Consider the following 25,011-nt stretch of genomic DNA (forward strand, 5'->3'; position numbering starts at 1 on the left):
AGCAGTATCAATTAATAACTTAAGTGGTGGGTTGTAAATTTGAATATATGGTAATTGTCGTTGAATATGCAAATTAATTTATATTTTGGCTTTTCTAATTTGATCTATTTTTTAAAATCCTGATCTGAAGTTGAACTCTCTTGTGTCTCTTCAACAGTTGGGGGTGAACAGTCCTTAACATCTTGAGTATCAAGTAGTTCATATGTCATGTCATAAACAGGCTCAGATTGATGATATTCTTGGCCTGGATTAATATTAGACATAAAATTAAAATTACGCTGAGCATCGGTCATGTGTTGATTATTAGTATTATTAAATAATTTTCTATCAGGACAGCTTTGGTTACGATGTTGAATATATAAGGTATTTTCTTCATGAACAAATTCTTGAGGTCCTGAAATCCTGAATCCTGACTAATAAGAGATAAATCATTATAAAGGGAGGTCTCATCACGGTAGTCTGCAAAATTATTTATTAAAGAATTACGTATACTGATCCAATTATCGGAAATTTCATTTGAGCTTAGAGTCCGCGCGGCGGGCCCAGTGACTTTATTGAGAATGCCATAAACTTTACTTAATTCATAACCCGGTTCTGCTGTTATCAATTTTGCCACCTTTTGATCACATAAGTAAATTAATCTAGAAAGATCATTCGGCTTACCATCAAACTCAGGACTTAAAGGTAAAGCTTTAAATATGATATATTATTTCCTTTTATGTTTCTATTATATCAAATTCTAAATTCCTACGTATAATACCTAACCTAGGGGTCCGTGATTCTCTAGGATGGAAAATCTTGTTATAGGATTATATAAAAAACTTAAAGGATAATCTGGCAAATCTAATCTTGTCTTTGAATTTTTCTTCTGTAATTCTGGTAAATCCGGAATTCTGAATTTGCCCGGGCTGTGATCGATTCACTGACTTTATGAACAAATCCTACCGACTGCGCCAACAACGAAGGCCAGACTATGCGCCCCAAGAGGGCGAATAACGGCGCGCGTTCCAGCTGCGCGAAGTGGAAACCACTTCGGAGCTCTCGAACGCGGAGCGGTCCTTTCCGACGGGTGTCGATTTATTCGTATGCGCATCAGTCGTAGCGCGCGCCAATTAAGACGCGCACGTTGTACTTTTTTATGTTTGATGCGTTGACAATATGGATAACCAAAGTTCTTTCCGCGGAATGCGCTCCCGGCGCGGCCACTCATGGCACGCGCTCCGGGAGTGCCTAGTCGATACGCGGCTTTATGTAACTCGATAAATCCCATCTATAACCACGAAGCTAGAAATAATTTAATTAAAATTGATAAGAAAACATAACTACGATAAGAATGCTAATCCTAATTAATGAATTTTAGTCCAAAACAAAACTGAAAACAAACCGAGTTACGTTTACTCGGGTCCTTATTCAGTGATTTTTAAAAATATGTCCATATTAAAAATGGTAAAGTAGTTTTAGTACAAAATTATTTAACCAATAGATAGAATTACTAATAATAAAATTGAATCATTTAACTTGGATGTTCGGGTTTGTTAGGAGATGGGTCGAGAGATCGAGACAAAGTAGTTCATAACATTATAATGTATACACATATTGTGTTCTGTTTAATTTATTTATTACAATTCGTATTATGTTAATTTATAATTATTATATTACATTAGCCATCGTATCACAAATCAAACCATTATTCAACATAAGACGTAGATGTCGTCGTGGACATTTGTCCATATCATATTATAATTAGGATTTACACGAAATGCAATTCTGCCGAAGATCTTCTGACCGACAGTCACGTGTGTGAAAGTGATATAATGAACGTTTTATGCATTAGATTTGACGTCATCATCACATCGAGTCGACGATCACCCTTTAAGCGCGAGGCGGTTATGACTTATTAGGAGTTTGAGAGGGCCCGGTCACGAGCGCGAGTGGGAATCCGCGGGCGCCGGATGTTGATAGCAGACGGCGGACGCGTGGCCCGAGCGCGCGGACGTCAGCGGCGGCCCGCTCTTCCACGAGTCCGTGGCCGGGTCGTACACCTCCACTATGTCCAGGAACGCGTTGCCGTCGTAGCCGCCTGCGAACAGAGGGGGCGTCAGCGAGGTGGCGGACGGGGCGAAAGAGAGGAGCGGAGCTACCGACCCATGGCGTAGAGCTTGTTGTCCAGCACGGTGAGTGACAGCGCCGAGCGCGCCACCGGCACGGGCGCCACCGTCTCCCACGAGTTGCGCTCCGTGTCGTAGCGCTCCACGGCGGCCAGCTGCTGCGCGCCGTCGTAGCCGCCCACCACGTACACGTGCTGGCCGAGGGCGGCCACTCCGGCGCCGCTGCGGGCGACGCCCATCGGCGCCACCTCGCTCCACACGTTGTTCTCGGGATGGTAGCACTCGACGGAGCGGACGCGCCGCACGCCGTCGAAGCCGCCCACGGCGTACAGCAGCCGGTTAACGACGGCTACGCCCACTCCGAGCCGCGCGCAGCCCATCGACGCCGCGTACGTCCACGTGTCCGTCTCGGGGTCGTAGCTGCAATCAGATCGGGTCAGTCGCTGCGGCGCGGGCGGGCGGCGCAGAGCCCTCGACGCTTACCGTTCGACGGACTTGTGGTATTCGGAGCCGGCGGAGCCTCCCACGGCGTACAGCAGCCCGTCCATCACCGCCACGCCCACCTGACGGACAGGCACGATTTAAGCGAGACGTCGAAGGATGTCGCGGCCTGCGCAAACTGTACTGACCCTGTGTCTCGGCGTGGCCATGGGGCTGCACGGCCTCCATCGCTCGGTGGCGGGGTTGTACACGTCCACCCAGTCGCTGTCGTACGACGAACCCGGCGACGTGTTGCGGCCTCCCACCGCGTAGAAGATCCCCTGAACGCAGACGGGGACTCTTAGACGACTCGTCGGACCGGCGACGTATACCAATTCGTCGAGCGGAATCCTGTACTCACCTTCAGAAAGGCGGCTCCGAGTCCCGAGCGAGGCACGGTAAGGCGAGGGAGCGTGCTCCAGCAGTTGTCGTCCAGGTTATAGGCTTCGAAGGTGTCGATGGAATGGCGGAAGTAGCCTCCCGCCACGTAGATGATGCGGGGCGTGTTGGGTCGTCTCTCTTTCACCACGGGCTTCTTGTGGAGCGTCAGATCCTGTGGTGCCGAACCGTTAAAAGCTTCGTCGGATGTGGTCGTACGGCTACTGAGAGTCGACGGCTTCGAGGCGACGATCGACCCTAAGTCTTAGGATAGAGTGAAACTGAATTGTTTCGAGACCTGGAATATCCTGGCGAGGTACTCTCGGCAGGCGGGCACCTTCTGAAGAACGGCGCAGGTGGTCATCTGCTCCTTGAGAAAGCTGGGCGTCAGAAACTGGCAACGCACGGCCTGCAGGATGTGCTCCATGCGCGGGTGACGCCGCTCCTCGTCATACTTCACCTGTTTTTCCGAACGGTATATAACTATTGTGATGCTTCTAAATGTGTAAATTAACATGCCATAGTGATTGAAAAAAATACTTTCATTTACGCTGCCGCACGAGGCACGTTTTCGGCGACGGTTGTAACCGTTTTCACAAATAGTACTCAAGTGAATAGTGTATAGTATAATTGTAGCATCACTCCAACAAGCACGAGCGATAGAAACTTATGACCCTACGGCTAACGTGCCTAACGGCTGTGAGCTCCCATAAATAAAACTTACTGATTTTATAGTTCAAACGCGTAAACATATATTTTTGTCGACAAAACTTATCCCTTAGTTTTGTTGACACTGAACTGGGTGCTCGCATATTGCAGCCTAAGACGTAGGCCGTTCAAAAGGCAGAATCTAAGCAAGCAAGTTCTAAAGTCATCAGGCCAACATTTTCGATTGAGTTGTAAGTATATTAACTTATCGCGTGATAACCCACAAAGAGTTCTTTATAAAAGACATAATAACGTAGCAATCATTATAGTCCTGTAATATATACATGAATTTCAAATACGACGACAACAGAGTAATTGGACGCCGTAATTCGCGAGTCATAGTCTTGCCGACGTCATTCCGATAACGCACTGACAATGATACGGTCAGGGTCGAGAGATAAATTTGAAAGACTCGTGGCTACGGAGTGTAGTCGAAACTTTATTTATAATCAAGCGCATTCTCATGTCCGGTTTCTAAGGTATTCGCTCTAATCTATGACGCTGGGATAACTAACAAGTTACAAGACTTACAAGTCTAGTTGACCAGTGAGAGCTATTTGGTTCTCGTATTGCTCGTGTGCTTGTTCGTATACATTTGTCAGGGTCAGTTAGGCGACGACGTCATCGCGTGACATTACATTGACAAGATGTCATTTACGAAACTGTTATTACTTGCATAAACTAAAATAATATCAAAGAAAATATTGCATTAACCCTAAGCAATTAAATTAATGGTTATCACGAATTATACGTGGATAGAGAATCATTTATCATCAAGGGTAGACATAATATTTAGTTTCATAACATCTTTAGTTTCTGCAAAAAGTTAGCAATGGCCAATTAATTGACTGATACGAGTAGACATCGAGTACGAGATCAGCGCTTACCCAATTCAATACGGCGTTGTATACTTCCCGTTCTTCTCTGACGTTCAGTTCATCTTTTCTGATGAGATTTATGATCTCTGGCGCCGTCAGTTGAAGAAATTCCTCCTCTTGGCATACCTGCCAACATTATATTATAAAACTGTAGTTTAGACTTTCTAAATAATTTTTGTACCGGGTGGCCCACATAGAAACAATTCCGTTATATACTGGTTAATGTTATGCCCATCATGATATTAGCAAGTTCAACAAAAAAAAACTCTTTAGCTATACAATATAACAGTGAAACTACTACATTTACTCATAGATAATAATAAAATAAACTAAAACCGTGAAATCATCGCTTCATGCAGCGAGTGCGATGAAGACGCGCGAGTCTCGTCTCCTAGTCAACGGTGTATGGCCTAACGCTACGTGTAAAAAAATGTTAAATGGCTAGCGCAGCGTAACTTCAAAGTCCCATAAGTTTTACATATGATGAGATATCTTATTAATAATTCATTCTTGTGAGATTACCGATATGGGTGGCCCATACGGAGGACAAGCACTGACCTGTATAAAGTTTCTCTCAATGAACTGGTTGGCCTTCTGCTTGAGCTCGACGCAGCCGTGTTGCTCGGCGAAGTTGGCTATGCCGATGGCGTTGAGAGGGTCCAGCTGCCTCTCTAGGAAGGCGCAGCACGCGTCTATGACATTCGAGATCTGCGGCACACGACTGCAATATAACGTCCCTCTACACCACTCCGTCCGTCACTCTTCCGCAAAAGCATCTCCTCCGGCGGAACACGCCTTTGCCGAGCGACCTTGACGAGATGTGTTCCGCCGGAAATTATGAAATGTAATAAATAGAAAGTGAGTTAAATGTTTAGCGGTATGAGCAGACTGGTAGTGCGTACCTGGAACATGGTGGCGGCGGGCAGCAGTTGGCAGACGGTGACCTCTGTGATGCGCACCTTGCCCGTGTACATAAAATACACGAGCCAGGCCATGGCGGACGGACACACGCCTTGCAGCCGCACGCGCGACATCTCGCACTCCTTCAGCCCGCTCGTGAACATCGCCTGTCGCACTGCTCTCTTTTATACACAATCTTTCTACTGTCTTAAGTTTAAACGAGGAAATATTTAACTTCCCGTTAAAATTTTACGCATCGTTCGGTAATGACGTAATCAGACTCGACAAACGCATAATATTCATAGTTTACCTTGAAGTAGGGGCTGCCGGCGGCCAGCACCACCTTGTGCACGTGGAACAGCTCGTTGCCCACCTCCAGGACCACATCCGTTAACATGTGATGAGACCGCATCGTGAACAGCATCTGAGCGAACGACGGCTACGTCTATATTATTTCCATTTCCGGAGAAAAGTAACCACTCATGACGTCTTTAGTGGTCCCATATCAATTTCGTACTTCTTATTAACATTATATAATGAATAATGAATAATTGTCATAACCTTGAGGATTTGCCGAGTCATTACAGCTTGCATGGTATGATAACACATTTGTACCGCGAAAGGTCTATTCTTTAGTGAAGGTAAAACAAAGTATGTATTAGTAGTACTGACAAACGTTGTTGGTTTAATTTTAATATCTTTCTCACCGTCTTCTAGCGATAACAACACACTCAGCACTGGTCATTTTAAAATTCTGTCTTTGTATTCCCAACTTAACTTATGTACTTCGCTGTAGGGCTACAGCGAAGTACATAAGTTAATATGCTATGAAATCATTCAGTTCAATTACGTGATTTGGATAACCTTTTAAAACCTCTTAGGAGTACGCAACATAACAAGTGCAGTTTTTCCTACGTTTCTCTCATCATGGACTGGATGGGATGGGCTTTGGTATGGGATGCCACTTGTGTGGACACGTTCACTGCCCCGTCTCACCTCCCTCGGGCAAACTAAAAAACTGGGGTGGCCGCAGAGCACGCGAAAAATAATAAACGGCTCAAATATAAGAGTCTTTCCTCCAACTTAAGATGTTGTTTCCTTTGGAGTAGAAATTCGTGGGCCAGGGGATCAAGTGCACAGGCGCTAATTAAAGATTTAAGTTGGCGCCTGGGTGACCCGAGCTGGTGCTTTAGCAAATAAATGCTGCCAGTGTAAAACTTACACTGCCACAAGGACAATGAGACAAACAAATTTAATTTTCTATTTATTGATTTTTAATTATAAATAATTATTTATTTTGTTAATTATTAAACTATAAAGGTTAAGAATATTGTAAATTCTACAGAATTAATTTGTAGTTGGTTTCATTAGATACAAAACCTTAAAATTACTGTAACTTATCTTACCAATGTCAGCATATATCCAACATATATATATTAATATTGTTAAAAATTTGTTTATTGTAATTCATGTGCTTGTAGGAATGACTTTTCGATTATAAATACCTAAGTGAAAAATAACACAATATTGTAGTGCCGCCAAAAATGTGCTCTGAAAACACACGATTGTGGAACGACGGCCGCCTATAGAATATATAGAATACGATTAGAATGTCGTATTCTGCCTCGATGTTCATTAATGGAACTGTAGGTATTGATAGGAATAGCTCTTTCTAACACTCAATTAACTTCAATGAGAATATCAATGTTGAGAATGTATGTGTACCTAATTAGATAATTTAGTTCAATTCTGTTAAATAAAAATGACAGTCCTTATTTCATACATTACAACAGTACCAGGGCTCAGCCCTTTTTTTACCTTCATAAAGTCTGGTATGTAGTTTCCTAAACAGAAGGTTGTATCGCCAATGTCCTTGCTGCTGCCATAGACAGAGTCTATCATGACATCACAGTTAATAGGTGGCATGTCATCAAGTAAGTTGCCTCGTCTAGCCTCATCTTCTTTCTCCATGTTATCTGGAAAAACTATCTTTGTGCAACTCCATCTGTGTTATTTTATTAATCTATTATATTATGTCATCGCCATTTTTAAGTACTTCTTCTTGTTGTTACTTACCAACAAACTCTAAAAACTTTAAGGCTGATTTCAAAGATAATGTAAAGTTCCAAAAATATTGCATATATTAATTATAAAGTTTACAAATATTGAAAAAGATATTTTTACTGAAATGCAGCATTAAACCTATAAATAAACAGGCTATCATTTTCGTCAATATTTTTATTAGAAAATATTAATTAAAACAATAGTCAATAACAACAATATTGCCAAAGACTACCTTGAATAACTTTCAATTTAAGTGATCTTGAATCTACAGTTATGAGTATTTTTACTCCATTGAAAAAAGCAATTACTATAAAGATGATAACGTAAAATAGTTATAAAATAATTTGTAGATGTAGTTTACTTTAGATATTTTACAGGAAACTTGTTCTTACAAGTTGTAGTTGTAGGGCTCTTTGTCACCAACTTCCTGCAACTATCCTATCATAGCGTCATGATAGCAGACATATTGTGGAACAAAGGTTGCTGACACTTAAATTTTTTACAATCATGTCCATAAATTTCTTAGTGATTTAACATACGGTAAACTTAGTATCAATTATGAAACCTGTATATGTACAGCAATATTAAATATAAAGGCAAAACAATAAGGCTGTGCTTAAAGATCACAGTTGGTATTGTTAAAATTAATGCTAATTCCAGAAGAATGTTTTGCTGATAAGAATCAAACGGAAAAATTCAGAGTCAGACTTTAGGGCAACATATTGGAGTGTGACTTATAGGAGCCATAAAATTTATTTTTAAATATACTATTAGCCTTAAATGGCTATTGATTTATATGTTATTCTTGTCACTATGCAAATAAATAATGTGACAAAACATTATTTAACTTGGCTTAAAGGTAACAATGTTTATGAATTAACATGTAGTTATTCTATAATTTCATTGCTATAGATTGCTTGTGATTTCTTTGTATGAAATATATAGTCCATTGAATGTTTGTTTGTAAGTATGAATACTAGTATTCAAAAATATGTGTCATGACTGAGACAAAAAGTAACTTACCAGCAACAATAAAATAGTTTTAAAACTCAGTAAATAAAGACTTGGTAGCTTTCACTTTACAGAACACACAATTATGTCTTTTATATAGCTTCACATATATTTAACGAAAAGAGCATGATTAAATAGGTTTAGCTAGTTGGTTATTAGAATTTAGAGGCGTGTAATTTGATCGGTAAAAGATTTATCGCGCTATGTTATAGAGTTGTTTCTCAGATTAAATAATTTGTTTGGTTTAATAATAATTTATTCCATTGAAGTAAAGCAGAGGTAGAAACCTCAAAATAACGAGAATTAGAAATAATCTCGAAGTAAAGGAGATAATAAAAGTATGAACTTTCCACACTGTTATAGGTTTCTATTATTTTATTGTATTCTAAGAATTCAAAAATTTCTAATAATAAATAAATGATATATCATGAATTAACCCGTTCGCGGCGTTTTTGCGCTAACTCACTGTTCTGCGACGGCTTGAATGAACTCATTTAACTTTTTGGTAGCACTAAGTACACTGACACATAATATTGTCACGTGGTCAATCATTTACTACTTAATTGAAGAAACAACAAACAAATGACAATGTCAAGAAAATGTAGCATAATTTGAGTTAACCCTAAGGCTTGAAGTAAAATCACATTTTGACAGGCGTGATTCAGTAATGCCGAACAAATTTGTATAAAAATCTCCACGCGCAAGCGTAATCTAATATCATTCATGACTTACTTGATCTAATGTCCTATAACCCCTAGGTGGGGCAGAGGGCGTCCACAGTTTCTTCTAATATCATTCATAATAATCATTTAACATTATATAATAATAATCTATACATTCGTTGAGCATAAGTGGGTCACGTCTGCCGAAAAGTGATTTTGTCTCAAGCCCTTAGACCAAGGCATAGAAAAAACATCAGGTATTAAAGCCGTGGATAACTGCCCGTATCTTGCGGTGCATACTATGTGTCGCAAAATGTTACATATTGAATTCTTGTAAGTATTACATACGAAGTATCGAATGTAATTGAAAATGAATTTGCACCCACATACTACTCATACACTCAAGCGTGTTGATAACAGTTGAAAAATATTTTAAGGAATGTATAATTAAGTTTGTTATGGTAGAGCTGGGAACCCTGACACAGGTAATTTTACTTAAATGGGTTCCCAAATCTTACACATTGTATTAACTTAAAATGAATAAACATATTTTTTTATTTATTATACTACTTATTATGTATCCATTACAAAAATAATAAAGTAAAAAAATTACAAATTCAGAAAGTTGGTTGTTTTTGAGTGTCTTTTATATGGCCTGAGTCATAGAATCACTGTCACAAGTGTCATTTTCTCATATTGCAGACCGTCTAAGGGGTTGATATATTATTTCTAGTCTGTGAATACTGTGATTGTAATTTGTGCTCTTGGGATATAGGAAGTGCGATAATGGCAGATACAAAGCAAGGTATAAATAATTTTCGTAATACAATTGTTTCTCATTTAAAGTTTCAATTCCATAAATATTCAGTAATATATAGAACAAGTTTGCATATGTTTATAATTAAGTCTTTCCAATAATACTTAACCACTCTACTTTTTGACAATGCATTCTAAGTCTACTTTTTGTTTTTCTTTCTTTTGACTCACAATTCTATTTGCAATTATTATTTACCAGCGATATATAGAAGATGAACGTAAATTTGCGATATGTGTATTTTATAAACTTTATAAGTATTAATGGATAAATATGACTGTGTTTCCTTCTGTACCGTACGGATTATGGAAAGTATAGATAATTTGCGCTTTGAACTGGTAAAACATTCTGCTGCGACTTAAATATCTGGCTTGCAGGAAAACAAACCGAAGATCTATACAATGGCTCTCCGTCGCGAATTGTTTTGGCAAAACCTAAATTAGGAGGTTTTGGTTCATCTGGATTACCAAGCTGTTCTAATAAGGGCACTAATCAATTGGGTAGGTGGTTTATGAATCAATTGGCTTGACAGTCCAATAGAAATCAATTTGGATGTGCAATGTCTTTTGGTACATTTTATAAAATTCTTTATGTTAAGTCTCAACATGCTGAAATTTCTGCTTTGTGAAATTTTGATTTGTAAACTTTATATTAAAAATTCTAAGATTCATATTGATTGAAATTGTGATATTGATATATATCTTAATTTTTTTTATAACATGTTTCTATCCAGTAGTCATATATTTAATTAACATTGTGGTATCAGTGATTGTTAGAGGTGGATATTTAGTTCTTTACGCTTTACTCATGTAGGATATGCTAATTCCTTGTATTAGCATACCATATAATCTGCTATCCCAGTTTTAGTTTGATTAATATACTAGTATTTTAATCTAACTAAATGTGGTGTAGCTTCCTCTATAGTTCAATCTATTGATACCGGAATGGTATCATATCTGCTATAGCCATCAGTCAACCTCAAATGCCAGTTTTTACACTTCAGAAATGCAATGTACTTATGAAACTTTTCAATATGCTTCTAATATTACAACTTATTTTTTAATATATTTATTTAGTGTACATAAATTACATGAAACAATAAAAATAAATTATAAAACACTTTTTCTGTAGTATCTATTAATCAGTTCATAACTATGGGTTTAAATATTTTTATATTATTGTTTAATCTGTACTGTTTTTATTATTAAATCAGAGTCAATATTTTAAATATATTTGGGTTATCTTAGGATCAGTGTTACGCCCACCTCAACTAAAACCAACATGTAATCTATTTGCCAAAATAACATCTGAAGAGCTAATTTTGGATAAGAAAATTGATAACGAGGCAGTGGCGAGTACAAAAGATAGTAACGACGATGAAGACGAAAGACCTAAATTTGTCCCTCTCGGAAATACTAATGTCACTCCCAAGACTAATACTGCGGTACCCGCACGCGTATCTTCCGCTTCCACACCATCGGCAGGTTTTGTTTTCGGACAGAATTTAAGCGAGAGAGTTGTCATGAAAGAAGCCCTGAACAATGGAGAAAGTCAAGACAATCACACTTCAACCAATGGAACACCCGAACTATTGTTTTCGAGTGCCGCGGCTACTGTCAAAGAAAATCATCAGGTACAGTTGAATTGCTTCTGTTTTGAAGAGATACAGCCACAGTGTCACGCATTACGCGAGTATCAATTGAAAAATGATATTTCAGGAGGACCCCGGGCCCGGCGAGAGCAGATCGGAGAGTTTGGCCGCGGCCGCCGCGGAGTACGAGCGCTCCCACGCTCGGCACCCGCCCCCCACTTCCAACTGCACAACCACGGGCGAAGAGGGCGAGACCAACGTGCTGCAGATGACGTGCCGGCTGTTCGCGTGGGAGGCGGGCGGGTGGCGCGAGCGCGGGCGCGGCGTGCTGCGGCTGAACGACGGCGCAGGCGGCAGCGCCCGTCTCGTGGCTCGAGTGGCAGGCTCCTTGCGGGTGGCGCTCAACACGTTGCTGTGGCCCGACATGGTGCTGGAGCTGGCGGGCGCTAAGTCGCTGCGGATAACCGCCGCCGACGCGCAGTTGCAGGTCAAACTGTTCCTCATCATGGTAAGTCACCTCTGCCTCGCCTCGTCGGCGTTGTATCGCTGTGGTAATTGGTGTGATGGAGAGTTGCGTTGCAGGGAGCGCCGGGCGATATCGGCCAGCTGCACAAGGCGCTGCAGACGCGCGTGACGAGGATGAAGCGAGCCGCCGCAGGCGGAGCGAGCGGGCCCTGTCCGGAGAGACTGCGGGACGCCCCCGAGACGACGACCCCCGAGGCCCAAATACAGGAACCGTCGGATGAAGAAAAGGAATCCGCGGCACTGAAGAGAAAAGAAGAGTCGGAGGAGGGGACTTCGCCCAAGAGACCTTGTCGCGACGTGTCCGTGCAGTGAGTGCGAGTGAGTGACGTGAAGTGACTATTTACGAAGTACTGAGGTGATGACAATTAGCGTAATGTTTATTGTTAGGAGATCCGATATCTGGAAATGTACGTATTTGCTATTCTGTATGAACATTGTCAAATATAACATTTACTATGACGAGTTTTAAGATTTTTTTCTAAATCATTCCAAACTTTGCTGTGCCACGTTTTTGAAAGCTAAACACCAAATACTGTGTACATTCTTTTGTTTTGACGAGAAAATTAAAATACCATTTAAAAATCTCTCGTGTCTATTATTTGATTTAGATAAAAAAGGCTTCGACCGACTTTAACATAATTTAGATTTAAGATCTAGCTCGCCTGCGGTTTCAGTTTTTTGTTGAAAGGATTTATATTTCACTAATTCGTTCAGTTTTGTTTCGGTTCTATAAAGCCCCGTTCTAGTTTTAATTCCATTAACGCTTTGATGTCTTTCTCGACGCGTCGTTGAGTGAGAACGATTTCAAAACACTTGGCTGACGTTGGTTCGGCAATAATCGGTCACTACGTAGCCATAAACATAAGATTAAAATAAAAACACCATTAATTCTTTTAAATGTGGATTTCGGTGAATGTATAAAAGATCTGCGCGGCTGAGTCACGAAGTTGCGTAGACCGGATCGTGGCGGCGCTTGTTCAGTGCTCCCGGCGTCGTAAGTGCTCAAAGCCGTGTAAAAAGTTGTATCCGGCCGCGAATAGCGTGCGAGGAATTTCGTTTATAAATACGTCCGACCGCCGGAGGTGCGCAGTGTACGGATGCGGGTTGTTTGTATTGCCGACCGCCGTCTCGAGACGCTCCTGGACCACGCTACGAAGTTGTAAGCCTGGAACTTCACAAACATTGACATTCAGGAATATAGCGCCTAGTACGAAGGTACCTGGCGGTGGTCATCGAGGATCGAGTCGGTGGTGAAGCGGCATCAATGCAGTGTGGCCGATGATATTCACGGGCGGGGGGGCGCGTCGCCGGCCTCCGCCAGCGCCAGCTCGCCCTCGCCCGCCCGCCTATCAGCGATTGCACGACAACGTAAGTATATGGTCATAAACAACGATTGTTTACCGTTAAAAAACCTAGTGAAATTAGCTTGTCTACTTATACAAACGTTTTGCCATTGCATAAAAAGAAATCGTATTTAACGAGCAAGGACGAAGATTGAGAGGCAAAGTGACGAGTATAGGTAAATGCATGGCTATAAATAGAAAGCTCTAACCGTACACGCCTTAAATGTTTCATGTAGCGATTTGCATACAACGCTAAGCTATCTCGGCTAAGTGTAATCAAAACGTAATGCTTCGTCAATTAAAAATTCCTGAAAAAAGGCCCTTTATCATTTTCATGAATCATCCTACACATCAGAAAAGAAGCACGCTCGAGTTATGACATAGTACATTCATCAATTGAGCTCGTTCGTTGCCCAAAAACATTTTCACGAGCAAGCACATGCCAAAGAATTTTCGCAAAGACCTTGAACGCTGCGAACTTGTGAGATAGTGAATATCGTTTAGTCCCTTCAGCAGTAAAGAGCTGCAGTTGCTTCTAATTGTGGCAGAAATGGTGTAGATGATCACCACGGCACTATTGGCGATGTGTCAAGGAATCTCAAAAACGAAATATGTCTTCATTCTTTCGGGTACGTTTGCCTGTTTTTCATGATGGCGCAACGGGTTTCATTCATCAGTCGTTGCTACGATTCATCCAAGTATAAATTTCGTTATGCATTGCGAATTATTCATCATACTTGAAGGTGTTAATTGTAAAGTATAGGTGTTTTATGACTTTACTATTATTATTATGAATCTATTACACCTTAATAACTAATACCTTATGATATAATTAATCTATCAGAACAGCGGTCTCTTCCAGGCTATTCATCATCTACATACATTTTCAACATTTATTTTTTAACTGGAGAATCATTCATGTTCAACTATTACGCACCTTTCTTCCGCATTAGTAGTAGACCGATGATGACATACGCCTTCAAGCAGTTTTTACTTTCTTAAAGAATGTCGTCTTCGGTTTCAAAAAATAATGGTAAAGCAGATACAAAAATTAATCTGCAAATGTCTTAAAACTTTATATTTATTAACCATTTAAAAAAATAATTGAATTATTGTTTACGCGTCACTAAAACTACAAGACTTTCTTCATGTTGTATACATGAATTATTGGCTAATGTATAGATCCAAATTTTTTGATAATAATAATAATTATTAAAGCTGTATTAATTAATCCATACAACAAGTGGTTAGATTACATATCTTAATATTAGTATTAGTTGTTTTAGTATACGTTTTAAAGTTTTTGTATGGCCCTGTTTTAGAGTAAAAGCCTCCTCCATATTTTTCCATTTCTCTTTGCCTTTATTGAATATTCAACCAGTTTTTCACAGCTAGAACTTTCTATAATGGTATCTGTCCATCTTTTCTTTTGTCGTCCTGTATATCTCTTTCCAGTTGGTCTAGTCTATTTTGTTAATCCTAGTGTCCATCTTTTATTTCTCGCTCTAGCAATATGACCAGCCATGGCGACACTATCATTATTAGATCGATTAATGAGATCTTTTTAAAATTGCAAAATCTACTTTTAGTGGGTGGGTGCGGGTCGGCCTGTCGGCGGCTATGATGAGGCGCGCCAGTCTCGCGGCAAGCGCATCACGCAGCGACGCGGCGCCATCAAACACCATAAGTAAGTTTAGTTTACCACTTGTATTTCCAAAGACTCGTAAATCATAGTTATTAAGCTTCGCGATCCACAGCTTAATAAATATCTGCCCAAAAATCACGTCATTCAGAATCCACGAAGTGCACGGGCACCGGTTTGTAGCGAAGTTCTTCAGGCAGCCGACGTTCTGCGCTTTCTGCAAGGAGTTCCTCTGGGGCTTCGGGAAACAAGGCTATCGCTGTGTGGTCTGTCAGACTGCTGTGCATAAACGATGCCACGACAAGCTGCTGGGAAAATGCCCCGGCTCCTCTGCACACTCTGATGCCACCGTGGTAAAAAATTTGTGATTAAAACGTAAAGTAATACTAACAATACCGATTCCTTGAGATTTGTCTACTTCTTTTATTTATTTATTCCCCGACTTTTTTGCGCCTGACGTTTTAAGATAGCAAAACACAAATTCCCTTAATTGCGTATTGTTTAACCACCACATCATGTATAATGCTATATCTGCAGTATATTTTATTATATACTATAGATATAGCGTATACACTGTACTCATAGGGGAACCTTTATCAAGCGTTTGATTGAAAATAATTATGGCTTCTTGGTTTCTTAAATAGTTTTAAGAGAATTAATATTTGATTGTCACGTAAACAGTTCCTACGCGAAAGGTTCAAAGTGGACGTGCCGCACCGATTTCGTCCGCATCAGTTCATGTCACCAACCTTCTGCGACCACTGCGGAGCTCTTCTCGCCCCTTTTTTCACGCATCAACTAAAGTGCCAAGGTAGGTATGACCGAATATTTATATGCAGCTTGATGCGAAACCACTAATAGTGATCATCAATGAACATTTTGCAATTAATTAATTTGCAGTCATACATTAGAAGATAGGAGGAGCAATATAATTCATAATATATTAATATAGGTTGAAGCATTTACGAAGTGCACTTAACGACTGTTGTGAATAAGTTTTGCATCATTAATTTATTGCATCGCTGCTCCGATACAAACGGTGGTAGCGTAAAGTTAAATCACCTAGATATTCGCTGATAGTACTCGCTTATCTTTATAACGTTACTATAGATATTTGTATTACAAAAATGATTTATTGTATTTATTACGAATGTCTGTGCAAAAAGATACAATCGCAGGTTAGGTACCTTACCTTACCTTTACGAATCATATTATTCTAAGAAACATTTAAAGAGATATTATTGTCTGAAAAATCTATTAGTGTCATAAAATTTTCATCCATCAATCAGTTGGCAGTGGGCGGAGCACGAATGCGCGAGAGTCGCCCGCCGCTGCCAGTCTGCGGCGCGCGTTCATACGGTGAACCGAGCTTTGCGCTCGCTGTTTAATGTGATACGATGCCGCTTTTTTCCGAACATATTTCGAATATGTATTACAGTGGAACACCTTCGTACTCCGGTGTGCCCTATGGCACTGGCTACGGCGGTTCACCATACGGAACGTCTTACAGTGCATCTTATTTGAATCCCGGAGGAAGTTATAGTAATCACTCATCTTTGGCCCCATATACCAGGACGTTATCGTCGAGGTGGCTTGGTAGAAATTACTCTCCGATACTTGGCACTATTGCGGAAAAAGGTACAACGAGCCCGGTCAGAATCAATAGTCCTCGAAGAACCCATGTCACGAGAACTTATACCTCACACATATCTATACCAACTAGTTATTCACCCCGACCCATAAATATTAACACTGCAGACATTGATGTTTCTCGTGACAAGTACCTAAATAGATCCATATCGACGCAGTCTATTGGTACGAGATCGTCGCGCTGGAGCCCTACGACCGGACGTAACAAAGAATCGTCGCAAATGTGTGAAAAACCCAAGACAAGCGTGGATTCGACGACGGGGTCTCCTCCGCAAAGATCAACAATAAAACGGGATCGGCCAGTCGTTAGATTACACACAATTAAGAGAAAAGATAGAGACTCCCCACGTCAGCCTATTCAACACGTTTCTGAAGAAAAGGGTAAAAGTCAGATTGGGATCAATCATACACAAGATAGTAATAAACCTGGACTGAAATGGAGACAGCGACTTGCTGATGATTTGACGTATAAAAATAAAAAAGAAAAGAAAACTATAGGTGAAATATTAGTGGAAAAATTTACTCTAAAAAATAAGGATGATGAAGATGATAATATTAAAAGGGAAGATGTTATGCCTTCCTCAGAAAATATTGCAAGTATAGATAAAAATAAATTAACAAAAAGACGTTGTTCTATGGAACAATTGGCAGAACAAGCTTCATTATTAGATTCATTAATTAGGAGAGAGAATTTGAGTACTGCAACTTTAGATTTAAGTAAAACTACCACTGAAACTGGTGAAAAATGTGACGATGTCGACCAAAGAAAAAGAAACCTCGCTGATCAACCAAATCCTCTAAAAACAACAAAATCAGTTCATTGTTTTATGACGAATCCGCTGACTAAAAGGAAAAGTTTAAGAAAATCTACTTCGGGCGATAACATTCGTAGATTGGATCGAATATCAGAATTACCACAGATTCGTAATGAAAACCTAGCCATTGATGAAATAAAAACTTCGTTGAAAACACATAATGTTAAAAATATAAAAAGCAAACCGAAAATAAAACAAAAAATAACCTCTAGCGTAGACATGCCGACGCCGCCGAGTCCTTTGAAGTTTATAGTAGAAGATGTCACAATAGAAGAAAAACCGTTACATAAGAGAAAAGAAGTTGTTTATAGCAGTTGTATAGAAGACAGTAACACATTAAATGACTTGAATGAAATTCAAACTAAATCAATTGAAAGTGAACATCGAAAAAGCGTTAAGATAAAGTCTAAAATGTCAACGTCAAGTCTTGAAGAAACAGTTTCACCAGAATTAGAAGATGGAAACTTTTGGGGAAAACTGGGTAAACGAGAGACAATTTATTTAATTAATAGAAAAAAAGAAATAGACGAAACTAATGAGCAAAATAAGCGATCAATGTTTTGGTTTACCGAAGAAGAAGGTGAATTAAATAATGAACAAGTATCACAAAAGATGTCACAATGTTATGTTAGTGCAACAGAACCCGACACTAAAAATACAAAGTTAAAAAAAGAAAAGGAAAATAATGAATCCATTACAATGGAACAACAAGCATCAAAAGCTTCATTGTGTCACAAAGATAACAAATTAACAATAAAAGACGATGATATGATAATAATGTCATCAATTAATAAAAATCCAAGAGAGCAAGACGTACATAAAATTAGTTTAAAAAAAATTTACATAGACATAGAAGAGGCTAATGCTCATAGTTCATGTAATACTATATCAAATAAATCTAAGGAATTTGATTTAAGTGCAAATGGTTCCCTAAATAAAATATGTTTAAAAGAAGATATTTCACAAGATATAGTGTCAAGCGCATTTAAAAGTGAAGGTCCTCATTTGATAAAACATAAAGAAGTTTGTTCTTTAACACAAAACAAATCCTTAGAAGTCTGTGATGATAAAAGTGATAATAGTCACTTAATTTCAGATAGACATAAGGTTTTAGCGGGCGGTACCAAAAAAGAATTGCAATTCTGTAAAGATAACAGTAGCACTTTCAATTTTAGTGGAGATATTCCGAGTGTTGTGAAAAGAGAATCGGAAAAATGCGATAATGTTCAGATTGAATCTGAACTCACAATACCAATAAAGCTGCCTAGCGTCAAGAAACCGATTTCAGGCGTCAACGCCCATCAACTGTTTGCTAATAAAAAGCCTATTAAAAACGTTCCTGCGCCGAAACCACTAATAGCAACACCTCGGCCACTTCAAAAGAAAGCGCCGCAAGTCCTCTATTCCTCTACTTCTTCAGAAACTTCTTCATCGACTGAGTCTTCAGAAGAAGATGACGATGAGACGAGTGACAGCTCAACAGACTCTAGTGCGTGTGTAAATAACGCTGACGGCAGAACTTCAACTGGTTCCAATGATTCTGGATTTGATTCTTCGGCTCCAGGGTCTCCTTCGGGATTCAGCTTTGTTCGAAAAGGTAAAGATCGGTATATAAAATTAGACATAAGAGTAAGCGTTGTAAATAACTTTTTAACTACAGCACGCTTTTGCATGGCTTTTAACGCACTAAGTATTGAGGTAGGGGGGGAGGGGTGACTCCTCCTAGTAGCATATATCATCTATGTTTGTTTTAGATTGTGATGTAAACTGCCATCGGAAATGCGAAAAGCTGACAGCAAATCTATGTGGAGTTAACCAGAGGCTTTTGGTCGAGGCTTTAGCTCTCCGCACTGCGTCTAAAAAAGGTGGGTTTCAATGAACTATAAGTCACTACATACATTATTTTCCATATATATTTATGTGTTTTTGTTGTTGATTATAAGGCAGCGTGGGCGCACACTAAAGTTGTGTTTGGCTATTTGCCAACCATTGGCTCACCTGTACAAGATGATAACCACAGATTGTTGTGGAAATAATTAATATTTATTTCATTTGTTGACGATAAGAATCATCACGATACACATGTTGTCTCTTGGTATACCAATACTGAACTAAGAACTTCTTATTGATTTGTGGTGGGTGTATAATTACCTTTAGAAGGGAGAGAAAACGTCCTTCGTATTTTTACGATGAAGTGAGGATGTCTCTGTACCTACACTCGGTCGATTAAACTACTCGATTCACAGTTAATATCGATCAAAAGAGAAAACTATTGATGGTTTCGAGCACAACAAATCCGAGCGATTTGTTTCTGCCGAAATATTTTGGCTACACTTCAAACGTAATGTATTTTTATCATAGCCTATCCATACTCTGTAACATATAAGTAATGTTTTGTTTTATATTTGCGATTTATGTTAGCTTATAAATCATTGAGCAAAATACTTTTAGTAGGTGCGTCGGTGTTTTGTTCGGTTGTCAATGTTCTCCATGGATGTCATGTGCAGGTGCCGAGCCCAGTTCGTCATCCTCGGCCTCCGTATCTCACGGCCACACCCACAACCTGCAGCACCAAGAGCCCGGTAGGAGGCTGTGTTATTATGTTTTATTTATTGGCTTTGTGGCGCTACTAACTCTCAAGCATGGAACATTTAAAATAGGTCAAAATTCAGCCGATTACAAGGTATGTTCTTCCTTTTTGTTTTATTTTTAATCGATACAAACTAGCTATTTAATTAAATTCTATTTCAAGATGAACTCTTACTTCGAGATTCGTGCTTCCTGACACAATTGGCAAAAAGCGAGTCGTATTTTGAAACAGGCTAATTATAGCGATGCCTACTGCTTCAGGATTTTGTCTGAAGATGCTAATTTGCACGGTGGCCTGGATTATTTTCCGTGTTCTGCTGCTTCCCTCTCAATTGTTAAAGTTTAGTATCATAGCTCCCAATCTACCGCGAATTAACAAAACGGACTTACCTATGTAAAATATTATTCGGCTTTTCATTAACTTTTATACATTAGATTAATACAGTATTATACAGTGGGTGATTTTGAAGAGATCTGAGATAAAAACGTAGACGCGATGACGGATGTAACAAGTAAATCGGACTTGTGCTTTAACATCAATTTCTTGTATCTATGTAATTTTATTATACGTAGTAGCTTAGTGTAGATGAGACCTTGTAGAAAGTGATTTTTGAACAAGAAAAACTCAAATGATACATGATACGGTGAGCGGCAGAAAAATATGTGGCTACTTTTGAAACGCTAAAAGTATCAGACTTCGAACGCGCCAAAAGCATCAATATTGTTCATATTAAATTTTCCCCTAAACACATACACAACATAGAGCTTCGAAGACGTGTATCTTATGTGTAATTTCTTTAGTTTTTTTTATATTTTTACCGTTACCTTGCATCCAAACTTAAAACTACTATAAGTAAGTAAGTAAACCTACTATAGTTAAGTAAACCTTTACATATCCGTCGCCGCCTCGTTTTACAATGGCAGGCTGAAGCCCAGAGGGCCAGCGTGACCTGATGACGTTTGCGGGGTGTGTGACCGTAAAGGAATTTACATGTGTAAGTAATGCAATAATTCGCTGATGCCCCTAATCTTCTCAAAGAGAAATTAATACTTATTGTCTCCATTGTGTGTTCCAGTGTATGTATAAAGACGCGGACCGTCAATTCTATTTTTAGCGAAGCGCGTGATTATCTGGGGCCGCGCCGTAAGAAAAGTGAAACGTATCGTGAATATTATGACAATATAACCGGCTTATCCATTTTATGAATGAGCGTCGGCTGTTACACTTCTGCTAATGCCTACGTTTCTAAGCGAATACGAACATTCCTTATTAATTCTTCGAATAAAGTCAGCAAATGGCTCCTATCTTGTATTTTTGTTATATATATATTTAGATGATCCACTGTTTGTGATAAAACTGTTTCGTTTCAGAACAATCGACGGCGTATGACCTATTCAAAAAGACAGGAAAGTTTACTCCTCCTGCGAGAAGCATCCCCCGCTTTAGGAAGTACACCATAGACGACTTCCACTTCATCAAGGTCTTAGGAAAGGGAAGCTTCGGAAAGGTCAGTCAATGACAGCTGTCGTCTCACTAGACCATTAATGTTAGGAGTTATAAAAATGAGACTGCGAGGCGAAATGACATTGAGCCAGGTGTCGATTGATAGGATATATTGATTTAGCTATGACCTGATTGCTCGTGTTCTAAGAAGGTGCCAGCGCGTCTGAGACATATAATATTTTATTACTCCCTAGTGGTTGCCTATTTTTAGATGTAGACATACTTATGTTTATTGAAACATTTTAGTAAATTTTTGGAAAACTATAATTCATGAACGCTCTGTTTGAGCTTAATATAGGGATATTAACTTGTAATGCTTTAGGTATTGAATAACATAATACGAGTATAGTGATAACCCATTTCATTGCGTCAGAGTTGACACTTGGATAGTGTCATGCGTAGGCATAGGCCTACAAACCGAGAATAGGCTGGTAGAATATGGATCAATTATTATCAGCCGTAACGTAATATTTAGTTCGACGGATGAACGTCAAGGGGAATAGAAAATCAATGTCAAATGTAATGCAACGTATGCATTTCTCCGACCTTCAATTGCCATAATATGTCCCTGCACTGAATACGCCTAATTGAGCTAGTTTTTATTGTGTTATTAATAAGCCATTTATTTATTGCCTTTTAACGTTATCATACGCACGTAGATGTAGTCATTAAATCCCGTGATTCGTCTTTCGACTTTTTCCTAGTCAAATGTACAATTATTTTTATGGTTCCCTCACTTAAGGTTATTTAAAGCGGACGGAGGGGTGTCTCTTGAAGTCAAGCATACAAATTGCACAATAATGTTGCAGTATGTTTAGCAAATAAATTATCGTTATTGGCTGTATGACGCCTTACGCGGCGACACCCGGTGGTATGGCACGATGCCACCGAGTGACCCTGATGCTGCGGTTCACCTGCCACGTCGTTTTCCTGTCATTCGTTAGGCGGGACTATTCTCAGATTTGACATCACCCTATAACGTCACACACCACGTGCTTTCTTTGAGAATTAATCGTGTATTATCTCTTTTATAATAGCCAACGATAGACTAAATAGAAAATGTAAAAAAAATATTCTGTAAATATATCTAAATATATTTTACAGAACTAGCTGTATTAAGACTATATTTACATGGACGATGAATTATGGCATTCTTTGTTTGTATTCGGCCGACAGGTGATGTTGGCGGAGCTGCGAGACACGGAGTACTACTACGCTGTGAAGTGCCTGAAAAAAGATGTGGTGCTGGAAGATGACGACGTGGAGTGCACTCTTATCGAGAGGAAGGTGCTAGCGCTCGGCACCAACCACCCTTATCTTTGCCATCTCTTCGCCACCTTTCAGACAGACGTGAGTTCTCACAGAATATGACGAAGGTTTTTATTTCAAACACCGTTATATCTAGTAATGGCTACAGATTTAACATCATTAATTACAACATCAACCTTCTATGAAAAACGTATGAAGTGGGCCATCGTTTCAGTCTCATCTGTTCTTCGTGATGGAGTACCTGAATGGTGGTGATTTGATGTTCCACATTCAACAAAGCGGCCGCTTCCCTGAACCCCGGGCTCGATTCTATGGCGCCGAAATTATTTCGGGACTGAAGTTTTTGCACAAGAGAGGAATAGTATACAGGTATATTACGAAAGAGGTCTGGAAGGTATGAGACCTTCACATTGTGTTTTGCAATCTTATTTCGACCTAGACTATATTGTGAATATATATTTTATTGCAAAACTTGAGATCACTCGATAAACAGACTTATAAAACTGTAACAAATTTTGACTAGTCTTACATTTCCTTTCCTAACTGCAATATTGATCTGTCGTGTTTCAGGGATTTGAAATTAGATAACATTCTTCTCGACTTCGAGGGCCACGTGCGAATAGCGGACTTTGGCATGTGCAAACTACAGATATATTTGGACAAAACGGCGGACACCTTCTGCGGCACTCCCGATTACATGGCTCCTGAGGTTCATCTCGCTTTCTGTCAACGATAATTCATAACGGCGAACGAACGTTTCACACTCCGAAAATATCCGTTGCAGATAATCAAGGGCTTGAAGTACAACCAGACGGTGGACTGGTGGTCTTTCGGCGTGCTACTGTACGAGATGCTGATCGGGCAGAGCCCCTTCAGCGGCTGCGACGAGGACGAGTTGTTCTGGTCCATCTGCAACGAGCTGCCTTCTTTCCCGCGATTCCTCTCGGCCGACGGCCTCGACATACTCACTCGGGTGAGGCCTCGTCCCTCTCGGCTCGTATGCGTCGATGCGATCAGGTCCGATCGAAATGTCTCACGTGAAATCCATCATTCGTTTCAGCTGTTGGACAAGGACGCCCGCTCTCGCCTGGGAGGACCGGAGTGCGAGCACGGAGACGTTCGCGATCACCCCTTCTTCCGCGAAGTGCCTTGGGACCGTCTCGAGCGCCGCGATCTTCCCGCTCCGTTCAAGCCTCGCGTGGTGAGTACATCGGTTGCCCTTTGGGCTTTTAGCCAATTGACAATCCTGAAGAATCAAGCGATGTTATCTCCGTTGCAGCGTCACCCGCTGGACACGCAGTACTTCGATCGCGCCTTTACGTGCGAGCGGCCCCGCCTGACGGCCGTCGAGCCCCACGTTCTGCGCTCCATGGACCAAGGCCCTTTCCGGGGCTTCTCCTACACCAACCCTAACGCCTCCGACCGGTGACCGCACGAGTTCGTCGATCTTTCGTATTTTAACATTTTATGATTTATTTATTGTTCAAAACACGGAATGTAGGCATTAGATATTAGAAGTAGATACTTTAAAATACTCATAGGTTAAGTATTGTATTATAAATATTTTTAAACGTATTTATTAAAAAAAAAAAATGATAGACATTATTTGTGTTTTTGTTTGCTTTGAATAGTGTATTGACACGACCATCGGCTCCTGCATCCGTTTCTGCTTACGATCCGCGTGGCGAAACGATGACGAGTTCTCCTCCACTGTGACTCCTAAATGCTCAGTTTCCAATCGTTGAATGTTAGTTAAGGTAGACGTGGAGTCCTTTTAATAATTTAGAGCCTCGTCCACTCCACTAAATGTAAACATATTAAATTGAGGTCTTCAGTGAGATTTGAGAAATAAAACGTGATGTATGATATGATACACGTAGTACACGATTTTATTAGATTACATCGTCGATTTTTACGGTCGCCTATCAATAATGGCTGTTAAAGGAATAAAGCGAATTCTAAATTCACTTGGTTTTTGTTTCGCGATGCAGATGACCTGGATCTACCAGGTCGTCTGCGTACCCCGTAATTGGGTGGACTTATAAAATATAGTACCTACCTCTAACTTCCAGTTCGGCAT

At 40.0% G+C, this 25,011-nt stretch overlaps 3 protein-coding genes across 9 annotated transcripts; 2 read left to right on the forward strand and 1 right to left on the reverse strand.

The window, feature by feature from the left end:
* Positions 1-1,598: 1,598 nt before the first annotated feature.
* Positions 1,599-9,071, reverse strand: LOC123706962 (kelch-like ECH-associated protein 1B). 3 transcript variants are annotated; one of them, XM_045656647.1, is made up of 12 exons: positions 8,994-9,071; positions 7,271-7,428; positions 5,763-5,876; positions 5,455-5,634; positions 5,111-5,260; positions 4,562-4,678; positions 3,265-3,426; positions 2,950-3,141; positions 2,738-2,869; positions 2,592-2,671; positions 2,146-2,528; positions 1,599-2,080 (listed from the first exon to the last, which is right to left on the reverse strand). In XM_045656647.1, the coding sequence occupies exons 1-12, from the start codon at positions 9,019-9,021 to the stop codon at positions 1,920-1,922; spliced, it is 1,857 nt and encodes a 618-aa protein (XP_045512603.1). In that variant the 5' UTR covers positions 9,022-9,071; the 3' UTR covers positions 1,599-1,919. The 3 variants fall into 3 exon arrangements, with proteins under 3 accessions (XP_045512603.1, XP_045512604.1, XP_045512605.1); XM_045656648.1 differs by having other exon boundaries at positions 5,455-5,619; positions 8,994-9,070; XM_045656649.1 differs by having other exon boundaries at positions 8,540-9,063.
* Positions 9,072-9,900: 829 nt separating this feature from the next.
* Positions 9,901-12,703, forward strand: LOC123707555 (ran-binding protein 3). Its single transcript, XM_045657684.1, has 5 exons — positions 9,901-9,994; positions 10,381-10,503; positions 11,251-11,636; positions 11,722-12,102; positions 12,177-12,703. Exons 1-5 carry the CDS (start codon positions 9,976-9,978, stop codon positions 12,429-12,431), a joined length of 1,164 nt encoding a protein of 387 aa, XP_045513640.1. The 5' UTR covers positions 9,901-9,975; the 3' UTR covers positions 12,432-12,703.
* A 388-nt stretch (positions 12,704-13,091) lies between these two features.
* Positions 13,092-24,844, forward strand: LOC123706801 (putative protein kinase C delta type homolog). Of its 5 annotated transcripts, none has more exons than XM_045656252.1 (13): positions 13,092-13,487; positions 15,052-15,149; positions 15,256-15,457; positions 15,786-15,915; positions 19,324-19,434; positions 20,077-20,151; positions 21,530-21,666; positions 22,839-23,012; positions 23,146-23,300; positions 23,502-23,640; positions 23,716-23,904; positions 23,992-24,132; positions 24,211-24,837. In XM_045656252.1, the coding sequence occupies exons 1-13, from the start codon at positions 13,398-13,400 to the stop codon at positions 24,358-24,360; spliced, it is 1,791 nt and encodes a 596-aa protein (XP_045512208.1). In that variant the 5' UTR covers positions 13,092-13,397; the 3' UTR covers positions 24,361-24,837. The 5 variants fall into 5 exon arrangements, with proteins under 5 accessions (XP_045512208.1, XP_045512209.1, XP_045512206.1 ...); XM_045656253.1 differs by lacking the exon at positions 13,092-13,487 and adding an exon at positions 13,979-14,091 and having other exon boundaries at positions 24,211-24,836; XM_045656249.1 differs by lacking the exons at positions 13,092-13,487; positions 15,052-15,149; positions 15,256-15,457; positions 15,786-15,915 and adding an exon at positions 16,358-19,166 and having other exon boundaries at positions 24,211-24,844.
* Positions 24,845-25,011: the final 167 nt, after the last annotated feature.

This window comes from Pieris brassicae, chromosome 3, assembly GCF_905147105.1.
Source record: "Pieris brassicae chromosome 3, ilPieBrab1.1, whole genome shotgun sequence".
NCBI lineage: Eukaryota > Metazoa > Arthropoda > Insecta > Lepidoptera > Pieridae > Pieris > Pieris brassicae.

Coding starts and splice junctions, on each gene's coding strand:
- LOC123707555 (XM_045657684.1), top strand. Junction 10,504..11,250: donor TAAGGGCACTAATCAATTGG/GTAGGTGGTTTA, acceptor GGGTTATCTTAG/GATCAGTGTTACGCCCACCT. Junction 12,103..12,176: donor TCAAACTGTTCCTCATCATG/GTAAGTCACCTC, acceptor GTTGCGTTGCAG/GGAGCGCCGGGCGATATCGG.
- LOC123706962 (XM_045656647.1), bottom strand. CDS start 9,021: ATGAGTTCATTCAAGCCGTCGCAGAACA. Junction 3,142..3,264: donor ACCTCGCCAGGATATTCCAG/GTCTCGAAACAA, acceptor TCGGCACCACAG/GATCTGACGCTCCACAAGAA. Junction 2,870..2,949: donor TCGGAGCCGCCTTTCTGAAG/GTGAGTACAGGA, acceptor GTCTGCGTTCAG/GGGATCTTCTACGCGGTGGG.
- LOC123706801 (XM_045656249.1), top strand. CDS start 16,502: ATGCCGCTTTTTTCCGAACATATTTCGAATATGTATTACAGTGGAACA. Junction 19,435..20,076: donor CCGCACTGCGTCTAAAAAAG/GTGGGTTTCAAT, acceptor TGTCATGTGCAG/GTGCCGAGCCCAGTTCGTCA. Junction 20,152..21,529: donor CCTGCAGCACCAAGAGCCCG/GTAGGAGGCTGT, acceptor GTTTCGTTTCAG/AACAATCGACGGCGTATGAC.